General features: G+C 38.9%; 1 protein-coding gene across 2 annotated transcripts in view; it reads right to left on the bottom strand.

The window, feature by feature from the left end:
• Positions 1–20333, bottom strand: part of gdf11 (growth differentiation factor 11) — a 116131-nt gene that overhangs the window by 18325 nt on the left and 77473 nt on the right. For both annotated transcript variants that reach the window (NM_212975.2, NM_001444352.1), the window contains 1 exon segment: positions 7142–7515. In NM_212975.2, the coding sequence (NP_998140.1) occupies positions 7142–7515 (374 nt within the window).

Below are 20333 nucleotides of genomic sequence, written 5' to 3'. Positions count from 1 at the left end.
CCGTAGTTGCTCTGTTGCAGATCCAATGTCTGTAATGATGCTCTAAAAAGGGTAGAGTAACAGCTTCTTTACTTCTCTTTTTTTGTGCAAACTATAAAGTGTAAAGTGTTTTACACACACTAGTTTTGGTAAAACTTGCATTAATTTTCCTTTTTTTTAAATATATGTAAATGGCACATATAGGGCCTCTATTTCCTTTACAAACATTATTGAGAATATTCATTCATTTATTTTCTTGTCGGCTTAGTCTTTTATTACTCCGGGGTCACCACAGTGGAATGAACCGCCAACTTATCCAGCCCGTTTTTACGCAGCGGATGCCCTTCGAGCCACAACCCATCTCTGGTAAACATTCATACGCACGCACGCACGCACGCACGCACGCACACACACACACACACACACTACTGACAATTTAGCCTACCCAAATCACCTGTGCCGCATGTCTTTGGAATGTGGGGGAAACCAGAGAAAACCCACGCGAACGCAGGGAACATGCGATGCAAACTCCACACAGAAACGCCAACAGAGCCAAGGTTCGAACCAGTGACCTTCTTGCAGTGAGGCAACAGCACTACCTACTGTGCCACTGCATCGCCCTTATTGAGAATATTTCATATTCTGTTTTATATATATTATATATTATTTTAAAAAAATATATAAAAATATAAATAAATGCAAAATATTCAGAGTTAAACCTGAATTTAATCAAATTCAGATTTAAAGTCTTGTTAATTGTATGATCAAAAATAAAAGATTAGGCTATTATTTACTGTTAAGGACAAAGTCCTCCATTGCCCTGGTCAGTTTCTTATGGTAAATTACCTCGTTTCAGTTTGGTAATTTGTTTAATCAAGTCATTTGAACACAATGAGGCAGTACAGGCTTTATAAACTATTTGCAATATAATATAATGTGAAGTTGTGGGCACCTGTCTCTCACAGCACAAAGCAAAACATATTATTTAAATGTCCATGCTTAACCAGTCATTGATTATGTCTCTATTAAATGACTTATCGACAATTACTCAATCATGGAGTAATTGCTAGCATCTCTAGCAAGTATACTCTGAGTGAAAATGCACTTTTCCTGTCTCCAAATATTTTTAATAAAAATTCTGGAAAAATAGGCTGCTTTAAGTCGGATGGCTTTCTGCCGAGATCACAATTAACTTCTAAAAAGGATAAGGTGCATTGTTAACACGTTGCTATTTTGAGCAACTGAAATAGGCTGCACCATTGACCAACTAAAAGTTGGTCTAAAGTTTAGCAGTTCAGCAGATTGCGTTAGTTATGCGCCTGTGCAGGTCCAAACACACACACTTTGCCTTATACACAAAGGAAGTACAGCAATACACAAATATATTTACACACATAAAAAAAAGGCTTTATTTAAATTTCTGGACTTCCGGTTTAAGCAGCTCGCTTGGTTGCTCGCGCACGTGTGGCATTTGGAGAGGTGCGTCGGCAGCTGCGGGGGATCCCTAGAGTCAAGTTTGGATTTCTGTATCCAGCTCGTCTGCGCGTTACACACGATGGCTTAGAGTGGCAGTTCGATCGCCCAGATGAGGCAAAAGCACATGTCAATTCCCTATTATCGCAAGGTGTGAAACCGTAGTCTTGTGAGAGACAGTAACCCATGTAATTAATGTTTTCTTACATATGTGACTTAGTAATGTTTGTTGGCTTTCCGGTCTCTTGAATAGCATCAATCCAGTCATATCGGACATACTTTTATTATTATTATTATTATTTTTAATTATTTATTTTTTATCAAGGTGAATAATTGCAATTTCTCTTTTGCAATATATTATTTTTTTATTATTTGTTTCTTTAATAATGCGTCATGGATTTGGCCAACTGCATTTACTGTCTTAGACACAGCTCTTTTATTATTATTATTGAATTTTTATTTATTTTCTTATATCTGGCTTTACTTGATGGCTTGGAGCCTGTTCATTTATATATCTACTTATATGTTGTAAATATTGATTATACACAGTCTACAGAGCTCCGGTAGTTGTTCTCTAATCGTGAGTCTTGAACTTTCAATGTGGCTCCAGTTGGAGTCAGCACAGAGGCCTACCTTGTTTGTTGTGGACCCTGAATGTGCAAGGGTGTGGGTGGGTTTTGTTGGTGTTCTGTATGTTCTGTGCAATTTTTATTTATTTAATTATTTTGTTTTGTTTTTTGTTGTTTCGTTCAAGGCTTTTTTTGTTTCTTTCTTTTTTTTTCTTTCTTTCTTATTCTTGGAGGTTTGCAAATGTATTTCCTTACTGTCAAACAGGCTTAAACACTATAATAGATGGCGGGGTCGGTGATTGATGGAGGGAATTCCAGGGGTTCTTTAGTTAGGTTTCTAAGCTGGAATGTTAAGGGTATCTGTAATCTGGTTATTTCTTAATAGTGATATTGTTTTATTGCAGGACACCCATTTGAGAAATGTAGATCACATTAAAATGAGGTGTTCATAGGTGGGTGAGTTTTTTCACTCAAATTTTAACTCTAGATCCAGAGGTGTGGCAGTGCTATTTCACAAAAGAGTGCAACTTTCTTTAACTAAAGTGATAGCTGATAGCAATGGTCGATTTTTGATTATAGTAGGCTCACTATATCAGAATCCTGTTCTGTTAGTTAATGTTTATGCACCTAACTTTCATGACCCAAATTTCATAAACAAATTATTTGAACCACTCCCCTTATTAAATACACACAAATTGATTTTTGCCACTGATCTTAATTGTGTGATTGATCCTGTGTTGGATCGTTCAAATCCTCGGGTATTGACTCCAACTTCTACATCCAAAGCTGAGTCAGAATTTATGGCATGTAATGGATGTATAGATCCATAGAGATTTTTCAATAATCAGGCAAAAGTTTTTTTCGTTTTTTTCCCCAGTTCACCATTCATATTCCCATATTGATTACTTTTTCATAGATAGCATTTCACTCCTAAAGTTAATTCAGTTCAGTATCATGCCATTTTTATTTCTGACCACGCCCCCCTCAGTGTTGACCTTCAACTGTCTACACAACCTAATTTTTTACCACCATGAAGGTTTAATTCCCTTCTATTGTCTGAAAATGATTTTATTGAGTTTATTTCTTCATCAATTGATATTTATTTGGCTACAAATCAAGACAGTGAGACATCTTATTCACTGATGTGGGAAGCCCTTAAGGCATTTATACAGGGTCAAATTATATCATATTCTGCACAGCTTAACAAATCTCGCTCTGCTAATTTGCTAGAGCTGTAAAAAAATTTGTAATATTGACCAACAGTTATAGATAAATCCATCTCCAGATCTCTTTAAATAGCATATGGATCTTCATGTTGAGCTTGATCTTATTGCAACAACCAACACAGAACATTTATTGTTGCACTCTCGCAGCTCATATTATGAATATGGTGAAAAAGCTAGCCGACTGTTAGCACACTAACTAAGACGGAGGTCAGCCTCATGCCATATTTTGCAGATCAACAATCATTCTGGCAAATTGATTTCTGATCCATGTGGTATTAATGACACCTTTATGTCTTTTTACTCCGATTTATACTCATCTGAATTTCCTTTAGATACCAGTGTAATGACTGCTTTCTTAGATAATTTGGAAGCCCCTATTATTGATTCAGTTGTCTCCAATAATCTTGACGCCCCATTATGAATTGAAGAGATAACACAGGCAATCCCACTGATGCAAAATAATAAAGCTCCTGGTCCAGACGGCTTCCCCATAGAGTTTCTAAAGAAATTTCAAGATAAATTGGCTCCAATACTCTTATCTGTTTTTGCTGAGTCATTGGAACGGGTATCTTTGCCTGAGATGATGACTCAAGCTTTCAATATATTACTTTTAAAAAGGGAAAAAGATCCCACCTCTTGTAGCTCCTATAAGCCCCTTTCATTATTGAATGATGATGCAAAAAGTTTTGGCTATCCGTGTGGAAAATATACTCCCACAATAAATATCTGAAGAGCAAACAGGTTTTATTAAAGGGAGACATTTGTTTTTTAATGTTCGTACTCTTTTGAATAATATATATTCCAAACATTCTTGTGCTGTCCCTGAGGTTGTTCTTGCTCTTGATGCTGAAAAAGCATTTGACAGGGTTGAATGGCCCTACCTCTTTGCTGTACTCAAAAAATTTGGGTTTGGGAACACGTTTATTTCATGGATTCATCTCTTATATGCTCACTCCCAGGCCAGTGTACACACAAATGGTATACATTCACAATATTTTAAATTAGGAAGAGGTACACGGCAGGGATGCCCACTCTCCCCTCTGATATTCACCCTGGCGATTGAGCCACTGTCAATTGCCTTACAATCCTCTGTTTCTTTTAAAGGAATCTCCCGTTCTAATATTGAAACTAAACTATCACTTTATGCTGACGATTTGTTATTATATGTCTCAAACCCAATCACCTTTCTATCATTTCCATTCTCAACAAATTTGGATCATTTTCTGGTTATAAAATAAATTTTAAGAAGAGTGAGTGTTTCCCTGTTAATGATTTAGCCCTGCAACTTAAAGACTCTGAGGTTTCATATAGGCTGTGTAAATCTGGTTATTATACCCCTTTATTGGCTCAAACCAAATCTGACTTCCAAAGGTGGCAGAATCTTCCTTTATCATTAATTGGAAGGATTAATACAGTGAAAATGAATGTTCTTCCTAAATTTTTATTATTATTTCAATGTATTCCATTGTTTTTGCCAAATAGCTTTTTTAAGTCTGTTGACCAAATTGTTACCCCTATTCTATGGAATGGTAAAGTACCTAGAGTTCGTAAAGTTCTGCTTGAAAATTGCAAATTGAGTGGGGGGTTATCTCTACCAAACTTTAAGTTTTACTTCTGGTCTGTTAATATTTATAAGACTATGTTTTGGTTCAACTCCTGTAATGCTCCCTGGTGGAAATTAGAGGCAAAATCATGTCTTTCCACTTCGTTACAGGCCTTACTTACTGCCGCTTTACCTATTAATCCCTCCATGTATACAGATAATATAGTAGTCTCATCAACTCTCAGGATTTGGTCTCAATTTAGGCGGCATTTTAAGTTTACCTCTGCCTCCTCATTAATGCCACTATCCATGAATCACTTGTTTCCTCCAACGGTCACTGACCCTGCATTTTTGGTGTGGCGAGACTTGCTATATTTCAGAGATTTGTATAGGGATGGTATCTTCTGCTCTTATACAATGTTATCTTCTGAATTAGAACTCGCACCTTCACATCTTTTCCGTTATTTACAAACCAGGCACTGCGCTGGTTCTTTATTCCCTAATTTTCCCTGCCTACCACCAAAGTTGGTATGGGAGGATTTTCTTACATATAATATTTCTGAAAAGGTACCAGAACTTATTGTCAGCGATCTGATTGGCTGACACTTCCGTCGAAGCTTGAAAAGTTGAGCTAGTCCCAAGCAGTGCTGACAGATCCACAATGCAGTTCAGCAACGCTTGACGTCATCGATTCAAAGTGAATGGGAAGCGTTGATGCTGACACCCTGTGTGAATGGGGCATGAATCTGCATCTCATTTTGTCTGCTATTCTGGCTGCAGACCTGATCCAGATGCAATCTGAGCTGCATGCAATGCTTTTGAATAGGCTCACCTAACTCCACCCTAAACCCTATTGTGGAAGATAGTAGCATCTGTGTGCAAGTCCAATATGAACAAAGTATATCTGATGTTGTGCTGCTTCTTCTTTTGTTTAAAAGTAACTGTGTAGTTTCTAATGCAGTGAAAATCTGTTTGCTAATTGTACACACATGAACACATTAGAGCATTGAATGACTTTGTTTCTGTGAGCTAAGCTATTTTTTTCTGAATTGACCATTGTATCAGTTGATGAAATACGGTTATATTTTCTGTAAATTTAAACACTCCTATAAAACTTCCATATTTTTACAGAAAATTCTTGGCAACGACTGCCGGTCTTTTTCCGTAAATTTAACAGATTTTTTTTTTAACAGTGTAAACAAATTTTGTAGTGTTGATTGAACTAAACAACTTTATCTTTATGTAACTAACTTAAGTTTACTCAAATAAATATTCTTTCTTTAAGGTAACTTTACTTGGTTACGTGGAACCTGTTGACATAAAAAAAATTAATTAAAGCCAACAAATCATTTTTTTTTTTTGAGTGTACCCCTCACAGTGACATCACTAGCTCCATTGAGTGCATTGTGTCTCACATTATATTGCTGAGAGATCTTAGCATGCATCAAAAAGGTTGCATCAAGATACTATTGGTTTTGACAGCCTTCCTGACTTAATAAATCAAATATGCAGTTTTTCACTAAGGAAACCTGGGGTGTTGAACCACAGTAATGGCTAAACTGGCATTGGGTGGGTTAAATGACCAAAACAAAGACAGATGTCCCGGCACATTACAGCATTTTCAAAGCAAATAATCTGACATCAGCATTTGTTTTTCAGACAAACAAGAATGTTTACTTACCATTTTTCTTAAATATCTGCAAACATATTATTGTATTTTTATGCTTTTGAGGAGCCAAAAACTCACATACAGCCCCCTTAATCTCTACTTTTGCCCAGAAAACTATGAAAACTGTGAAAAATGAAACAATAAATAAATATTTAAAGTAATTTGACATATGGCTTAAAGACAAAAGTAGCCTACATTTTATGCACGTTGCAAAAAAAAACTTATAAAATATGAGATTATAAAAATATAAGAGCAAATAATAAAATTAATAAATAAAAATAATATATATAAATCTAATATATATTGCTGACAAACGGTAAAAAAAGTACCATTTAACATTTGTATATATTACTATTATATCATACATTCCATTTAACACATATTGTTAGAATTTATACCATATAAAAATATACACGTTTTGAAAATTATGGGGAATTAAACACACACACACACACACACACACATACACACACGCACTGTACATATATATAAAAAAAATAAAAAATAAAACAAATGTGTTTATAAAAAAATTATACAATGTGTGTATATATATATATATATATATATATATATATATATATATATATATATATATATATATATATATATATATATATATATACACACATTTTTTAAATACACATGTTTTATTTTTTTGCCAAAAAGATCTAAGGGTCCTTACCAGTCCCTCCTCTCCAGGCCCCAAAGATGTGACAGCCAGGTCATTGCCACTTTCATCATAGGCATTTATATCAATACCCCAGTTTGTATGTGGCTGCTTGAACCAGTTCTGCAACACATGTTTGAAGTCAATGCTCTGCCAGTGACCTGCTTGAGAATCAAGCTCAATCTTGAGTGATCGGATACGTATATGTCGGCTTCCCTGCTCAGTGATAGGTTTAAGACGCAGGATCTGCAGGTAAACAGTGGACGTTTGTTTTAGTGGCTGCAGATAAACCCAAAGCTGCGCCTTCAGGACCTTGGTAAACATCAGTTTTGGACTAAACTTGAAGAAACAACAGGTCGGTTTCCCATCCACCTGCACCAGAGGTTCAGCTAAGGAAAAAGAAACAGATAAAATACTATTAATAACTGAAATTATTTTTAGGTTGTTCAAGTTATAAGTTACAAGGTAAACTAAATAAATTATCCATAATCAATAGAAATAGTATGAAACACCAATTCTAAAGAAGACAGTTGATGCCTTAAAGTTGACCTTTGCCAAACAAATGTTATACAACACAAGCATAAAAACACAAACACATTGGTGCACATTAAAATTGAGCACTATTGTCGTGTATACCATGGCAAAGTGTTTTTCAGTTCTTCTTCTTTTTTTTTATATAGTGTAAGAGGTTTACAAGAATACTTCATTAATTCATGCACATTCATGCACAAAAATCTTAAATCAAGATTTCAATATCAGAATTTGCCCCCAGGATTTTGTCCTGGGGGAATCTAATTGCATTTTACTAACTAAAATAATCTGTCAGTTGTATCTGTCGTAGTTAAAATATTGTTAAAGAAAATTAAAAACATTGTAATGTCAATTACACTCAAATTTCATACAAGGTTATATTCAACATATGTGGGTACCCATTTCAAATGCTCTAAACAGTAATGTTATCAGCAATTAGATCTTGTAATACAGTGGGGTGGTGCTGCGGATGCTGCAGCATGCAGCTACTGTGTGGGCATGTTTAAATGTCCATTTGCTGCTAGTCTTTCTTTTAAATAAAAAAGTAAACTACCTGAGCAATATTTTCCCTAAAGTAAATGGAGAAAATGGGAGTAATTGTGTTATGGACCCCGATTCGCCCAGGTATAGGAGTCAATATTCCCAGGAATTTTTTTTTTACCATGGTACGAGGAGCCAAATAACACCCGCTTCGGATGTTATCACTTGATTGAATAGGCATTATCAGTGGTCATCAGCTGATAGATATGGGCCAGTTGGGGCCTTCTGTGCCTACAGGTAGGCTCAGAAGGCTGTTATCATCCCATTAATCAGCTGACAAAAAAGAGAACTTTGATTTATGATTATTATTCTGTGCAATTACTTTTGGTCCCTTGACAAGTGGGAGGCACACATGCAAACTAATGTAATTCCTACAGCGTTCATCTGATTTGGGTCTGAATACCCTCAAATGAAAGCTAACAGTCTGCAGTTAAAGTATATCTCGTTCATTTGCTCTGGTGCATAGAGGCAAAAATGTCAGAATTGAGTCGATGTCCCAATATTTATGGACCTAACTGTAAATAACTGAAAAGTTATATTCTTTAGTTTTTAGAATTGTCACTACACTCAAAACTATAGCAGGACAAGTGTTGGAGGCATTTTAATCTTTTTCTGTGGGAGTGTGGGACAAAGACTCAAACGGCTGAATTGAATTAACACCTATGCATCTGAATAAGCACTGTTATCCTACACTGTTAAAAATTGTCCTGTTAACTAACCGATAACTACCGGTAAGTTACTGGCAGCACATTTGTCAGCAAGTTACTGTTAAAATAACAGTATTTTAACAGTAAATTAACAGTAAAATGCTGGCAGCTGCAGTTGTCAGCAATGTACTGTTATTTTACCGTATTTTGCTGTAAAAATACATGGACTACATTTATATAAACAATACTCAAGTGAACTCATTTTCTTTACTGAAAGCGACTGCCTCAAATTAGCCAACTGCTGTATGAGTTTATGAAGTAATGTGCTATTTGCACCCATATTGTTTGACCCAAATGTCTTAAATTTCACAGCAGCAATCATACATGTAAAGCTAGAATTAACACAGAGAGATTCTTACACTGCATCAGCAACTAAATAGCCACTGTTTTTAAGTAAAGAAACATGCAGAATGACATCAACAGTACATTGTTCATCTTTGATTCAAACACTGGCTCTACTCTCCTCCACAACGGTGACATACAGAAGAAATTTGTTTCAGATTTTACAGTAAAATACAGTTTGTTTTTTTAACTGATTTTAGGGTAAACTACTGGCAGCTGTGGTTGCCAGCAATCTACTGTTTTTTACAGTCTACATCCATAGTTTAAATTAACATTATATTACTGTTAAATAATTTTTTACACCATGTTTTTACCTCTCACACCTTTAACTCTTTAAACCCCAGAGTAAATACCTCAGTTTTAATTGAACACTTCCAAGTGTCCACACTACTGAGTGTTCAAGAAACATGAGGCAAAGCTGAATTAAATGAATTAATTAAATGACTAATTAAATGATAGTTGAGGATTAGCGATAAACAGGAAGATTTACTCAAGGTAAAAAACAAGAACAGAACATACAAAAAACCACGACTTCAGTTACAGCTTTGTAATGAAATAACCTGAAGTACAACAAATAATTAAGTCATTAAAATTATCAGCAGATTATTAATAAAATGGTGATGCAGTGGCACAATGGATAGTGCTGTCGCCTCACAGCAAGAAGGTCACTGAGTCGCTGGTTCGAGCCACGGCTCAGTTGGCATTTCTGTGTGGAGTTTGCATGTTCTCCCTGCATTCGGGTGGGTTTCCTCTGGGTGCTCCGGTTTCATGTGGTTCAAAGACATGTGGTACAGGTAAATTGAGTAGGCTAAACTGTCCATAATGTATGAGTGTATGTGTGAATGAGTGTGTGTAGATGTTTCCCAGAGATGGGTTGCGGCTGGAAGGGCATCCCCTGTGTAAAAACATGCTAGATAAGTTAGCGGTTCATTCTGCTGTGGCCACCGCGGATTAATAAAGGGACTAAGCCAACAAGAAAATGAATGAATGAATGAATGATTAAAAACTCCAAAAATATCATCACCAGCTACATTTATTACTAAAACGTTTATTTTTGTATAACATCTACTAATTGATTTTCGTGCTGGATGTACACACTACGCGTTACCGAAGACAGACACACACGACAGACAAATTGGCTCCCTCATTGCACATTGAAGACCGGGCTTTGAGTTCTTTCACGACGCTCTGTTTACAAACACAGCAACAGAGCCCTTTGTCTGGTTCACACAACGAAGCCACAATGTAAACTCAGCCGGAAAAGAGGGAAGAGAGCCGGTGTCCTCGTCAGACTGAGACTCCGTGGATTTCAACCTCAGCTCCCCACCATTCTGCTAGCTAAAGTTCAGTCACTGGACAACAAAATTTGCAAGCTACGGGCGTGCATTTCCTTCCAACAGGAAACAAGAAACTGCTGCATTATCTGCCTTACAGAAACCTGGCTATCTGCGGAGGTACCACACACAGCTGTTGAACTTTCGTGGTTCTCCTTGCACCACACGGATAGAAAAAAAGAACTCACAGGGAAAAGCAAAAGAGGAGGTGTTTGTTTCTTTATTAACAACTCATGGTGTGATGAGAGAAAAATACAGCAAGTTAGATCATTTTGTTCACCTGATCTGGAATATCTTATTCTTCGGTGTCAGCCATACTGGCTACCGAAAGAGTTCACAGCTGTTATAATTACGGCTGTCTACATCCCTCCTCAAGCCAACACAGAGCTCAGGTGCTCAGGGAACTGTACGGGAGCATAAGCGACCAGGAAACCGCACACCCGGAGGCAGAGCTTATTGATACAGGGGACTTTAACAATGCCAATCTTAGGTAAATCACTCCAAAGTGCTATCAACACATCACCACAAACACGCGTGGTGACTGGATTTTGGACCATTGCTATTCCCCGTTCCAGGAAACATACAAATCCCTCCCCTGCCCACCGTTTGGCAAATCAGATCACTCTTCTGTTCTGCTTTTGCCTGCTTACAGGCAGAAACTGAAAGGGGAACCACCCACCCTCAGGATGTTTCAGAGCTGGATGGACCAATCGGATTCCATACTTCAAGACTGTTTTGATCACATGGACTGGGATATGTTCCGGGCGGTATGTGATGGTGACATTGACGTTGATTTTGACACATTTTGACGTTGAACAGACACAGTTACAAGCTTCATCAGGAAATGCGAATGAGGCCGTGATCCCAACAAAACCTCAGGAAAACCATCAAAGCAGCAAAACGTCAATACAGAGACAAGGTAGAGGGTCAATTTAACATCCAATAACGCAAGGAGCATGTGGCAGGGACTTAATTACATCACAGACTTTAAAAGTAACAAACCCGCCACTGTAAACATTGCTGCGTCTCTCCTGGGCGAGCTTAACTCGTTCTACGCCCGCTTTGAAGCCCAGGACAGCGCGCACACACTCCCGTGGCTGAAACCGCTAGCACTCTCTGTTTCTGTAGTGGACAGCTACGGGCCCAGATGGCATCCCTGGACGTGTACTTAAGGAATGCGCACACCAGCTAATGGGAGTTTTCACTGACATCTTTAACCTCTCGCTCTCTCAGTCTGTGGTTGCCACATGCTTTGAGACAGCTACTCTTGTGCCCATACTGAAATCAACTAAAACCCACACGCTTGAATGACTGGCGCCCAGTTGCTTTGACACCCAATTTCAGCAAGTGCTTTGAAAAGCTGATTAAAAGTCCCATCTGCTCTGTACTGCGCGCTCACACTGACCCTCTGAAATTTGCATAATCAGCATTCAACACCATAGTGCCTGCCAAGCTGGTGGAGGATCTGGGTCTACACAGCTTTCTGCGCAACTGGATCCTGGACTTCTTGTCAGGCAGACGCCAGGTGGTCACAATGAACAATATTACATCATCCACACTGATCCTCAACACTGATGCTCCACAGGGCTGTGTTCTCAGCCCACTCCTGTACTCCCTATACACACATGACTGTACAGCCAAACACAGCTCCAACTTTATCGTTAAATGATGACACAACGGTGGTGGGCCTAATCACCAATAATGATGAGACATCCTACAGAGAGGAGGTGCACACTCTGACACAGTGGTGTGAGGAAAACCACTTCTCACTCAACATTAGCAAAACCAAGGAGCAGGTGGTGGATTTCAGGAGAGAGAAGAGAGAACATACCCCCATCACCATCAACGGGACACAAGTGGAGAGAGTCAGCACTTTCAAGTTTCTTGGAGTACGCATCGCTGAGGATTTGACATGGACTGCTCACACAGACGCAGTGTTGAGGAAGGCACAACGCCTGTTTTTCCTCAGGCATCTCAGGAGGTTTTTAATGAGCCCCCACATCCTCTGCTCGTTCTACACCAGCACTGTGGACAGCATCCTGTCTGACTGTATCACCACCTGGTATGGAAATAGCACCAGCAGCAATCGCAAAGGCCTACATAGGATTGTGCGAACTGCTGGACGCGTAGTAGGAGGTGAGCTTCCTTCCCTTCAGGACATTTACACCAGACTGTGCATGAGGAAAGTCAAGAGAATTATCAGTGACTCCAGCCACCCAAGCCATAGACTTTTCTCTCTGCTTCCCTTAGGCAGACAGTTCCGCAGCATCCGGTCACGATCTAGCCAGCTGAAGGAAAGCTTCTTCCCTCAGACTATCAGGCTGATGAACACTTAACACACCCCACACAGACTTTTCCATACCCCTCACTGCACACCATCAATATGTAGCATGCACTGCACTTTTTTATCCAATCCATACTTGGAACAATACTGCCTACAACTATGTCGACACCTATTCATTGTATATATCGCTGTCAATTTAACATTGTCCTGTTTTTTTTTTTTTTTTTTTTTTGGAGTATGCTGTTGTTTTTTGCACTGTCGTTGTATTTGCACTGTCTGGAGCCAGCACCTAAGCTTTTCACTCGTCATAGCACACACGCTGCTGATGATGTGACAATAAAAGTGATTAGACTTAGTGGCACTCAAAGAGACATTAAGAATCAGTGTATGAGCCTCAACAACGGTGACAACTAACAAAATAATAGTTTAACTTGCAAACTGGGGTCCGTTCTTCGTACGTGGATTACTCAGTTAGCTGGATTTAGATATTGACGATTTGACACGATCCAGGATCGTTTCGTTCTTCAAAGCTGATCCGAGAGTTGTTGTCATAGCAACAGTTCTGCTAGGTCAAACCTGATCAGGAGCAGGTTCAATTCATATAAACAGGATTAGATCGGCTAAGTTCAAGCAAAGATAATACAGAAAGTATTTTCCGAATTCTGATATTTTCTTACAGTAGTAGTTATATACACTTGGGAAAATGGTACATATTTTTTAACTATATATATATAAAGTTATAGTCATTAATAAAATAAATAAAGTTATAGATATTAATAAAACATATGCAATCTGCACCCTCGAATTGAAAGTACAAAGACTGCCACCTGGTGGTGCAAAGAGAAAGCTTTTTGATATGAACTTTTTAGATCGCTTTAGTACAAATTGTTTATAATAGAAATGCACAATATGTGACTTTTTTTTAAGCAATAATACATTTATGCAGTCATAAACATGTTTTGATTGTTAATATGCCAGTGATTTGATGCTTCACAAAAGTTGCAGACGCCTTTACCAATATGAAAATGCTTTTGTAAACAACCAGTTATTCTTTACACTGATTAAAAAAACGCCTACTATAATAAAGAAAATATTTTCTAAATGTAGAACTAAATACATTGATTTGGATTGAAATACATGATGAATACTCTTGACACATGAAAGTGTAAAGCCTGCAGCTCACAACAAATGTGGAAGGTTATTGCGTGTTATATTTAACGAGCCGTTTACTGCTTATTTGATGTAACTTTGCTCACAAAGATAATTGAATATTAATCAGATGATGTCATTACGCTGCTTTGCCGCCAGCCAATCTTTGCATTGCTGATCATGATTTCGAGGATCGATAGATCTGTCCTTCACAACACACGCAGGGATCTCAGATCAGTTTATCCAGACATTCTAATCTGATTCGCGAACTTGTTTGAAGAACCAAATTAGCTAAGAGATAAGTTTTAAACTAGGAAACACAGAGGGTGGGAAAGGGTGGGAGGGCCAATGGAAAATTTTGAGGCTGACCTAGGAGGTACAGACTTGATGGAACCATAACCATAAGGGAATGCAGATGATGGGATAAAAGGGGGGATATGGGTTTTTGCACTAACAACAGGGGCTTGCTTCACTGAAATGGGTTTCAAATGGGACATGATATCAGAAGCAGACACTTTCATGGTTTCTGTGGGCAAGACATGACTAGGAAACTGAGATGTGGTTTCCATGGCCTTGACATGCATTGTAGAACCCTTGGGAAGGGCCTTGATATTTGTATTAACAAATATGGAACTGGTTGCTCTGGGCTGGCAGCAAAGCGGGTTCTGGAACTGGTTGCTCTGGGGCTGGCGGCGAAGCAGGCTCTGGAACTGGCTGCTCTGGGGCTGGCGGCAGAGCGGACTCTGGAACTGGTTGCTCTGGGCCTGGCGGCAGAGCGGGCTCTGGAACTGGCTGCTCTGGGGCTGGCGGCAGAGTGGGTTCTGGAACTGGCTGCTCTGGGGCTGGCGGCAGTGCGGGCTCTGGAACTGGCTGCTCTGAGACTGACGACGGAGCGGGCTCTGGAACTGGCTGCTGTGGGGCTGGCGGCAGAGCAGGCTCTGGAAGTGGTTGCTCTGGGGCTGGCGGCAGTGCAGGCTATGGAACTAGCTGCTCTGGGGCTGGCGGCAGAGCGAACTCTGGAACTAGCTGCTCTGGGGCTGGCGGCAGAGCAGGCTCTAGAACTGGCTGCTCAGGGGCTGGGCCGGGCGACTTTGGGAAAATGGTGATGGATTCAACAATGGATGTAGCTAGATGAGCCCTCTTTTTTCTCCACCTTGGTTTCCTTGTGGAAGCTGGAAAACAATCTGGGACTTCGCTTTGCAAGGGATGGAGGGCAGAGTAGTCCTGGTTTAGCTCTTCTGGTGGAGTTAGTATTTGCCAGTCCTTTCGATGATGAATATACTTGGAAAAGCCCCAGAAGTCCAAGATAGCTAACTGATCCAACTCCCACTGAGGTAAAGGGTCATCCAAACAGTCATTGAAAATCTCTTTAAGAGTAGCATCATCATACTCCAAGCCTCTTGCCATTGTCCAGAAAAACTGGGCAAAACAACCCACCTCGCGGCCCTCCTGGCGAAGTGATGTTACCCCGTGCTGGAGTGCCAGTCTATCTGAAGCCGTAGCGGGAGGAATCACTCGGATACTCATGCTGCTGGGTCCAGTGTTGGCTGGTTCGTTTTGTCACGTTTGAATGCAAGAAACAGACCCAGTTGCAGCAATGAACAATACAAAGGGGTTTATTGACAGAATAAGGCACAAGTAGACACACAGGGGGATGATAAGGTCCAAACGGTAGGGGCAACAACACAAGGAAGCCAGTGGTAGTGACAAGATACTACTAAAATGAACAGCCAGCCAGGAGTAGGAGCAACAGTGGTTAAAACCAGATCTAGATCCTGTAGCAGGCCACCTAAACTACAGACTGTCAGACCAAGGAGGTCAGGACACGGAATAGGACTGTAAAATTATAAGACACAAGACAGGACAACAAACAGAAAGTGATAATATACAATAAGATAAACTAAAACTGAAATAAATTAAAATCTAAATACTAGTAGACAGAAAGACAGACTTTAACAATCTGATAAAGCAAAACTGAAATAAAGACTTCTAGAATCTTAAAGAAAGTAGTTAAACAAACGAACAACTACTAATAATTATCTACTAAGAAGACTAGGACTGACAGAAAAACGGAACAATGTCTCTAAGGGTAAAAGTAAAATAAAGTTTAGAACACAAAATTAAGTAAACACTAGAAAAAACGAAAGAAAGTAATAGCTACAAACAAACAATAAATAGACAAGCGATCTAGAACAGGCAAGACCAAAAGCTTAGTACAGATGCAAGGCAAGGATACAAGACAAGTTCACATGGAACGAACCAGCAAAGAAATGAGAACACACACCACATTATATAGAACAAAGCACACGAGAGACAGGTGAAAACAATCAGGATAACAAGGTCTAAATAAGAGGGCGGGGTAACTGAAAGCAAGGAGAAAAGACAAGAGGAGCACATGGCCAACACAAGTTAAGACTTAGCAATGTAAATATGCACAGGACAAACAAGCAAACATTAAACACTGACAGGACAGACAAGACAAGACTGTCAGGTCAGGACCATGACAAGAACATGCAAACTCCACACTGCAAGTTTTGCAAACGCCAACTGAGCCAAGGTTCGAACCAGCGACCTAGCGACCTTCTTGCTATGAGGCGACAGCACTACCTACTGCGCCAGGGCTTTACATTAACACCCGCCAACCCGCCAAATGCGGGTAGATCTCAGCTTTGGTGGGTTAGATAGTCACTCCCACTAGCCACTTTGGCTGGTTGAAAATAACATTGGGTTCTTCGACAATATAAGGATGACCTAATATGCGTGCAAATGTGATCTGATCGAATGAGAGGATCATTTTGCTAACAGCTGATGTGATGCGCGTCTTCTTAAAACGCGAGCGCGCTCTCGTTTTCTTTTCGTGAGGCAACCATGTCTCGAACAGGGTCTAGAAACGCAACTATGATCTGTTCTCTTTCAAATAGACTAGACAAAAAGTGATGAACGTGCACTCACAGTCTGCTTTCAAGCGCTCAAAATGTGTCTTTTTTAAGCAGCACCAGTTGCTTTCACTTCAAACAGATTATTAATTGGCCTAAAGTTAACCGTGTGCATGTGATCATCCTTTTATTATTAAACACAGTATTTTTTTTCACCTGCTTTCATTTGCTTACGGTTTTATTTGCCGTTATTTTTGTTAAAATGGTTTATTGATCTTTTTTTACAACATTGCTTTAATGGGAGATTTACTCTTCATTTATGTGCAGTTAACTGGTGATCCGAGAGATCTTTAGCCAGGACAGATTACTGTCCATATTTTTGATACGTGCAATTTTGTTAAATAAAAAGTATAGTACACAGCTATATTTTGATTGTTTTGACATTTAAAATTTGTGGCTAAGAAATAATTATTGTTTAGTGTGGTTATAGAGATAAATTTGGTAAATCCTTATCTTTAAGCTCTGAAAAGTCATGTGAAATAAAAACTACTTGCAATATAACACTATGAAACCACAACCCATTTGCTCATGCTCATTAAACAAGCTCATACTAGACAAAAAGTGAAATGAAAGAGGAGGCATAGAGACATAACACAAAATTTAAATCAAGTATTTTTAGCATGTCAAAGTCAAATGTATGCACATAAAATATATTTCCCAACAACAAAATTATGGCTAGTGAAAATGCAGAGTGGCTAGTAACATTGGAAAACTACTAACACAGTGGCCGGTGATTAAAAAAGTTAATGTAAAGCCCTGGTAAAGGAGTCTGCAACTTTTGTGAAGCATCAAATCACTGGCATATTAACTGTCAAATCATGTTTATGACTACATATGTATTATTGCTTTTAAAAAAGTCACATATTGTGAATTTCTATTATCACACACAAATGGTTCTAAAGCTATCTAAAAAGTTCATATCAATAAGTTTTCTCTTTGAACCACCAGGTGGCAGTCTTTGTACTTTCATTTCGGAGGTGCAGATTGCAAGTTTTATTCATATATATATATAGCTATATTTATTTTAACTTTATAATATAATATAAATTAATATATAAATATATATATATATATTAGAATTTAATCGTGCATACAAATTCACAACACACATTCATTACTCTGACCTCACAATATTGACTATCCAGGCTAAAATGATTTACACAATTCAAACCTATCATACATTTTTCACCTCATACATATAGGACAATGTGAAAATATTATTAAAATATCAGTTGTGATAAACAATTTTGCTACTTTGTGGTTTTTGATATAGTAACGTGCAGAAGACTTGTGCATGGCTACAGTCGCATATCAAATTATTTAACTTGTGAATTAGCATAATTTAAATGAGACTACTAGTCTAATTGAACAAAATGTTTAATTTGTTCATGTGCTTTCATTAGCAATGTTGCAAAATGGTAGGGCCTACTATTTTCCAACAGTGACTATTGAAAACTAAAAACAACTAAATCTAAAAATGCAGGCAATATCAATTTAACCAAATTCCAAATGAAACCAGCAATACTGAATTTAACTTAGGAACTTAGGAAGCAACTTTAATTGACAATCATCTTCAAATGCTGTTAAGCAAATGATGAAACATCATGACAATAGATGAAAATTATAGGCAATTAGCAAGACACCCCCAATACAGAAGTGGTTCAGTGGGTACATGGTGACCACAGACCACTTCTTAGTTCCTATGCTTTCTGGGTGATGTTTTGGACACTGGCGATGCTTTCACTGTAGTGGTAGCATAAGACACAACGCACACAAGTGTCTCAGGTAGTGCACGTCATCCAGGATGGCACATCAATGTGAGCTGTGTCTGTCAGAGTAGTGTCCAGAGCATGGGGGTGCAAGTGACAGGCCAGTACATCAGGATACGTGAAGGAGGCTGCAGGAGAGCAACAACCCAGCAACAAGACCACTACCTACTACCTCACTGCTAGGAGGAACGGTTGGAGTAGTAGAGTAGAGCCCAGCAAAATTACCTCCAGCAAGACACAAATGTGCCTGTGTCTGCTCAAACAGTCAGAAACAGACACCATGAGCAAGGTATGAGGGCCCAACGTTCATAGGTGGAGGTTGTGCTAACAGCCCAATACTGTGTATAATGTTTAGAATGCATTTGCCAGAGTAGTCCATGTGCTCGTTACAGCAAGCTTGACATTAGGTACCGAGATGCTGATGCTGATGCGATTGGCATTGGGTTCCTCCAAATACAAGATAATGCTAAACAGAATAATCAGGGCAGGGACAGAGAGAACTTGCACAAATGCACACACACACACACACATAATCTGCAAGAGAGTTTTCTTTTTTGACATTTACCAACTAGTGCCTTAAGTGCCAGCTTATGATCGACCTTGCACCCCAATCACCCCTGCCACCGCCTCCCACTCTAACCGGTATCACAACCACGCCACTCCGAGCAACCCCATCCCCCTGCTCTTCAATTCCTTGATCTATCCCACCATCAACTCCTCACAGTTTTGGGTGACAATAACTGTGCATGCTGATACATTTTGGGGGCAGGTGAGAAATTTTCACAAAAGCTAAAACCAAAGGTTGGCAGCCCTGGATAAGCTATATAAACAGAACAACAAGAATTTTCTGAAACTTGTCGAGACAATTGGTCAGTTTGACAGTGTACTGGCAGAGCACATAACAAGGATACAGTCTAAAGGAACTTGTGTTCACTATTTTGGCAAAGACATTTAAAATTAAATCATAGGTTTTAGACATGTAGATGCTTCTCAATGCTTAAATCGGCCAAATACTTTTTAATAATCTTGGACTGCGCCCATGACATGAGTAAAATGTAACAGAGGGCAGTCATTGTGCGCTTTGTGACAGCACTGGAAAGAAGCATTAAGGTTGAGGAGCATTTCTTAGTATTCACGCATATAACAGATTCCACTGGTGCTGGCATGATCGAGGTTCTGATTGAGAAACTGGGCTTAGATTTTATATATTGGATATGATAGGTCAAGGATATGACAATAGTTCACATATGTACACAAAACACAGTAGTGTCAAAAAAAGAGTGCAAGACAAAAATCCAAGGGTGCTCTATGTACCCTCTCAAATTAGTGGTGAACAATGCTGCATCATGATTCTATCAATAGCGGAAGATGACACCCTGACAGGTTTTTCTAGTGTCAAAATCAGATGTGAAGCCAAATACAATGCTACCACAAATTGAATCATACCCATTCATGTGCTGTATTATAACATGGTACAACATTTAGTGTGAAATAAGTATTGCAAGCAAGATAATAATAATAGACTTGGACATCACACACTCAACAGCACAGTTCAATGCAACAAAGCAATTCCTTGGGGATTACCGCACAGAAAACAAATTTGAAACAGTGCTGT

Source organism: Danio rerio, chromosome 11 (assembly GCF_052040795.2).
Source record: "Danio rerio strain M-AB ecotype USA chromosome 11, GRCz13ab, whole genome shotgun sequence".
In the NCBI taxonomy this organism is placed as follows: domain Eukaryota; kingdom Metazoa; phylum Chordata; class Actinopteri; order Cypriniformes; family Danionidae; genus Danio; species Danio rerio.
Note: the sequence above shows the minus strand (reverse complement) of the source record. Positions and strands in the feature narration are given on the sequence as shown.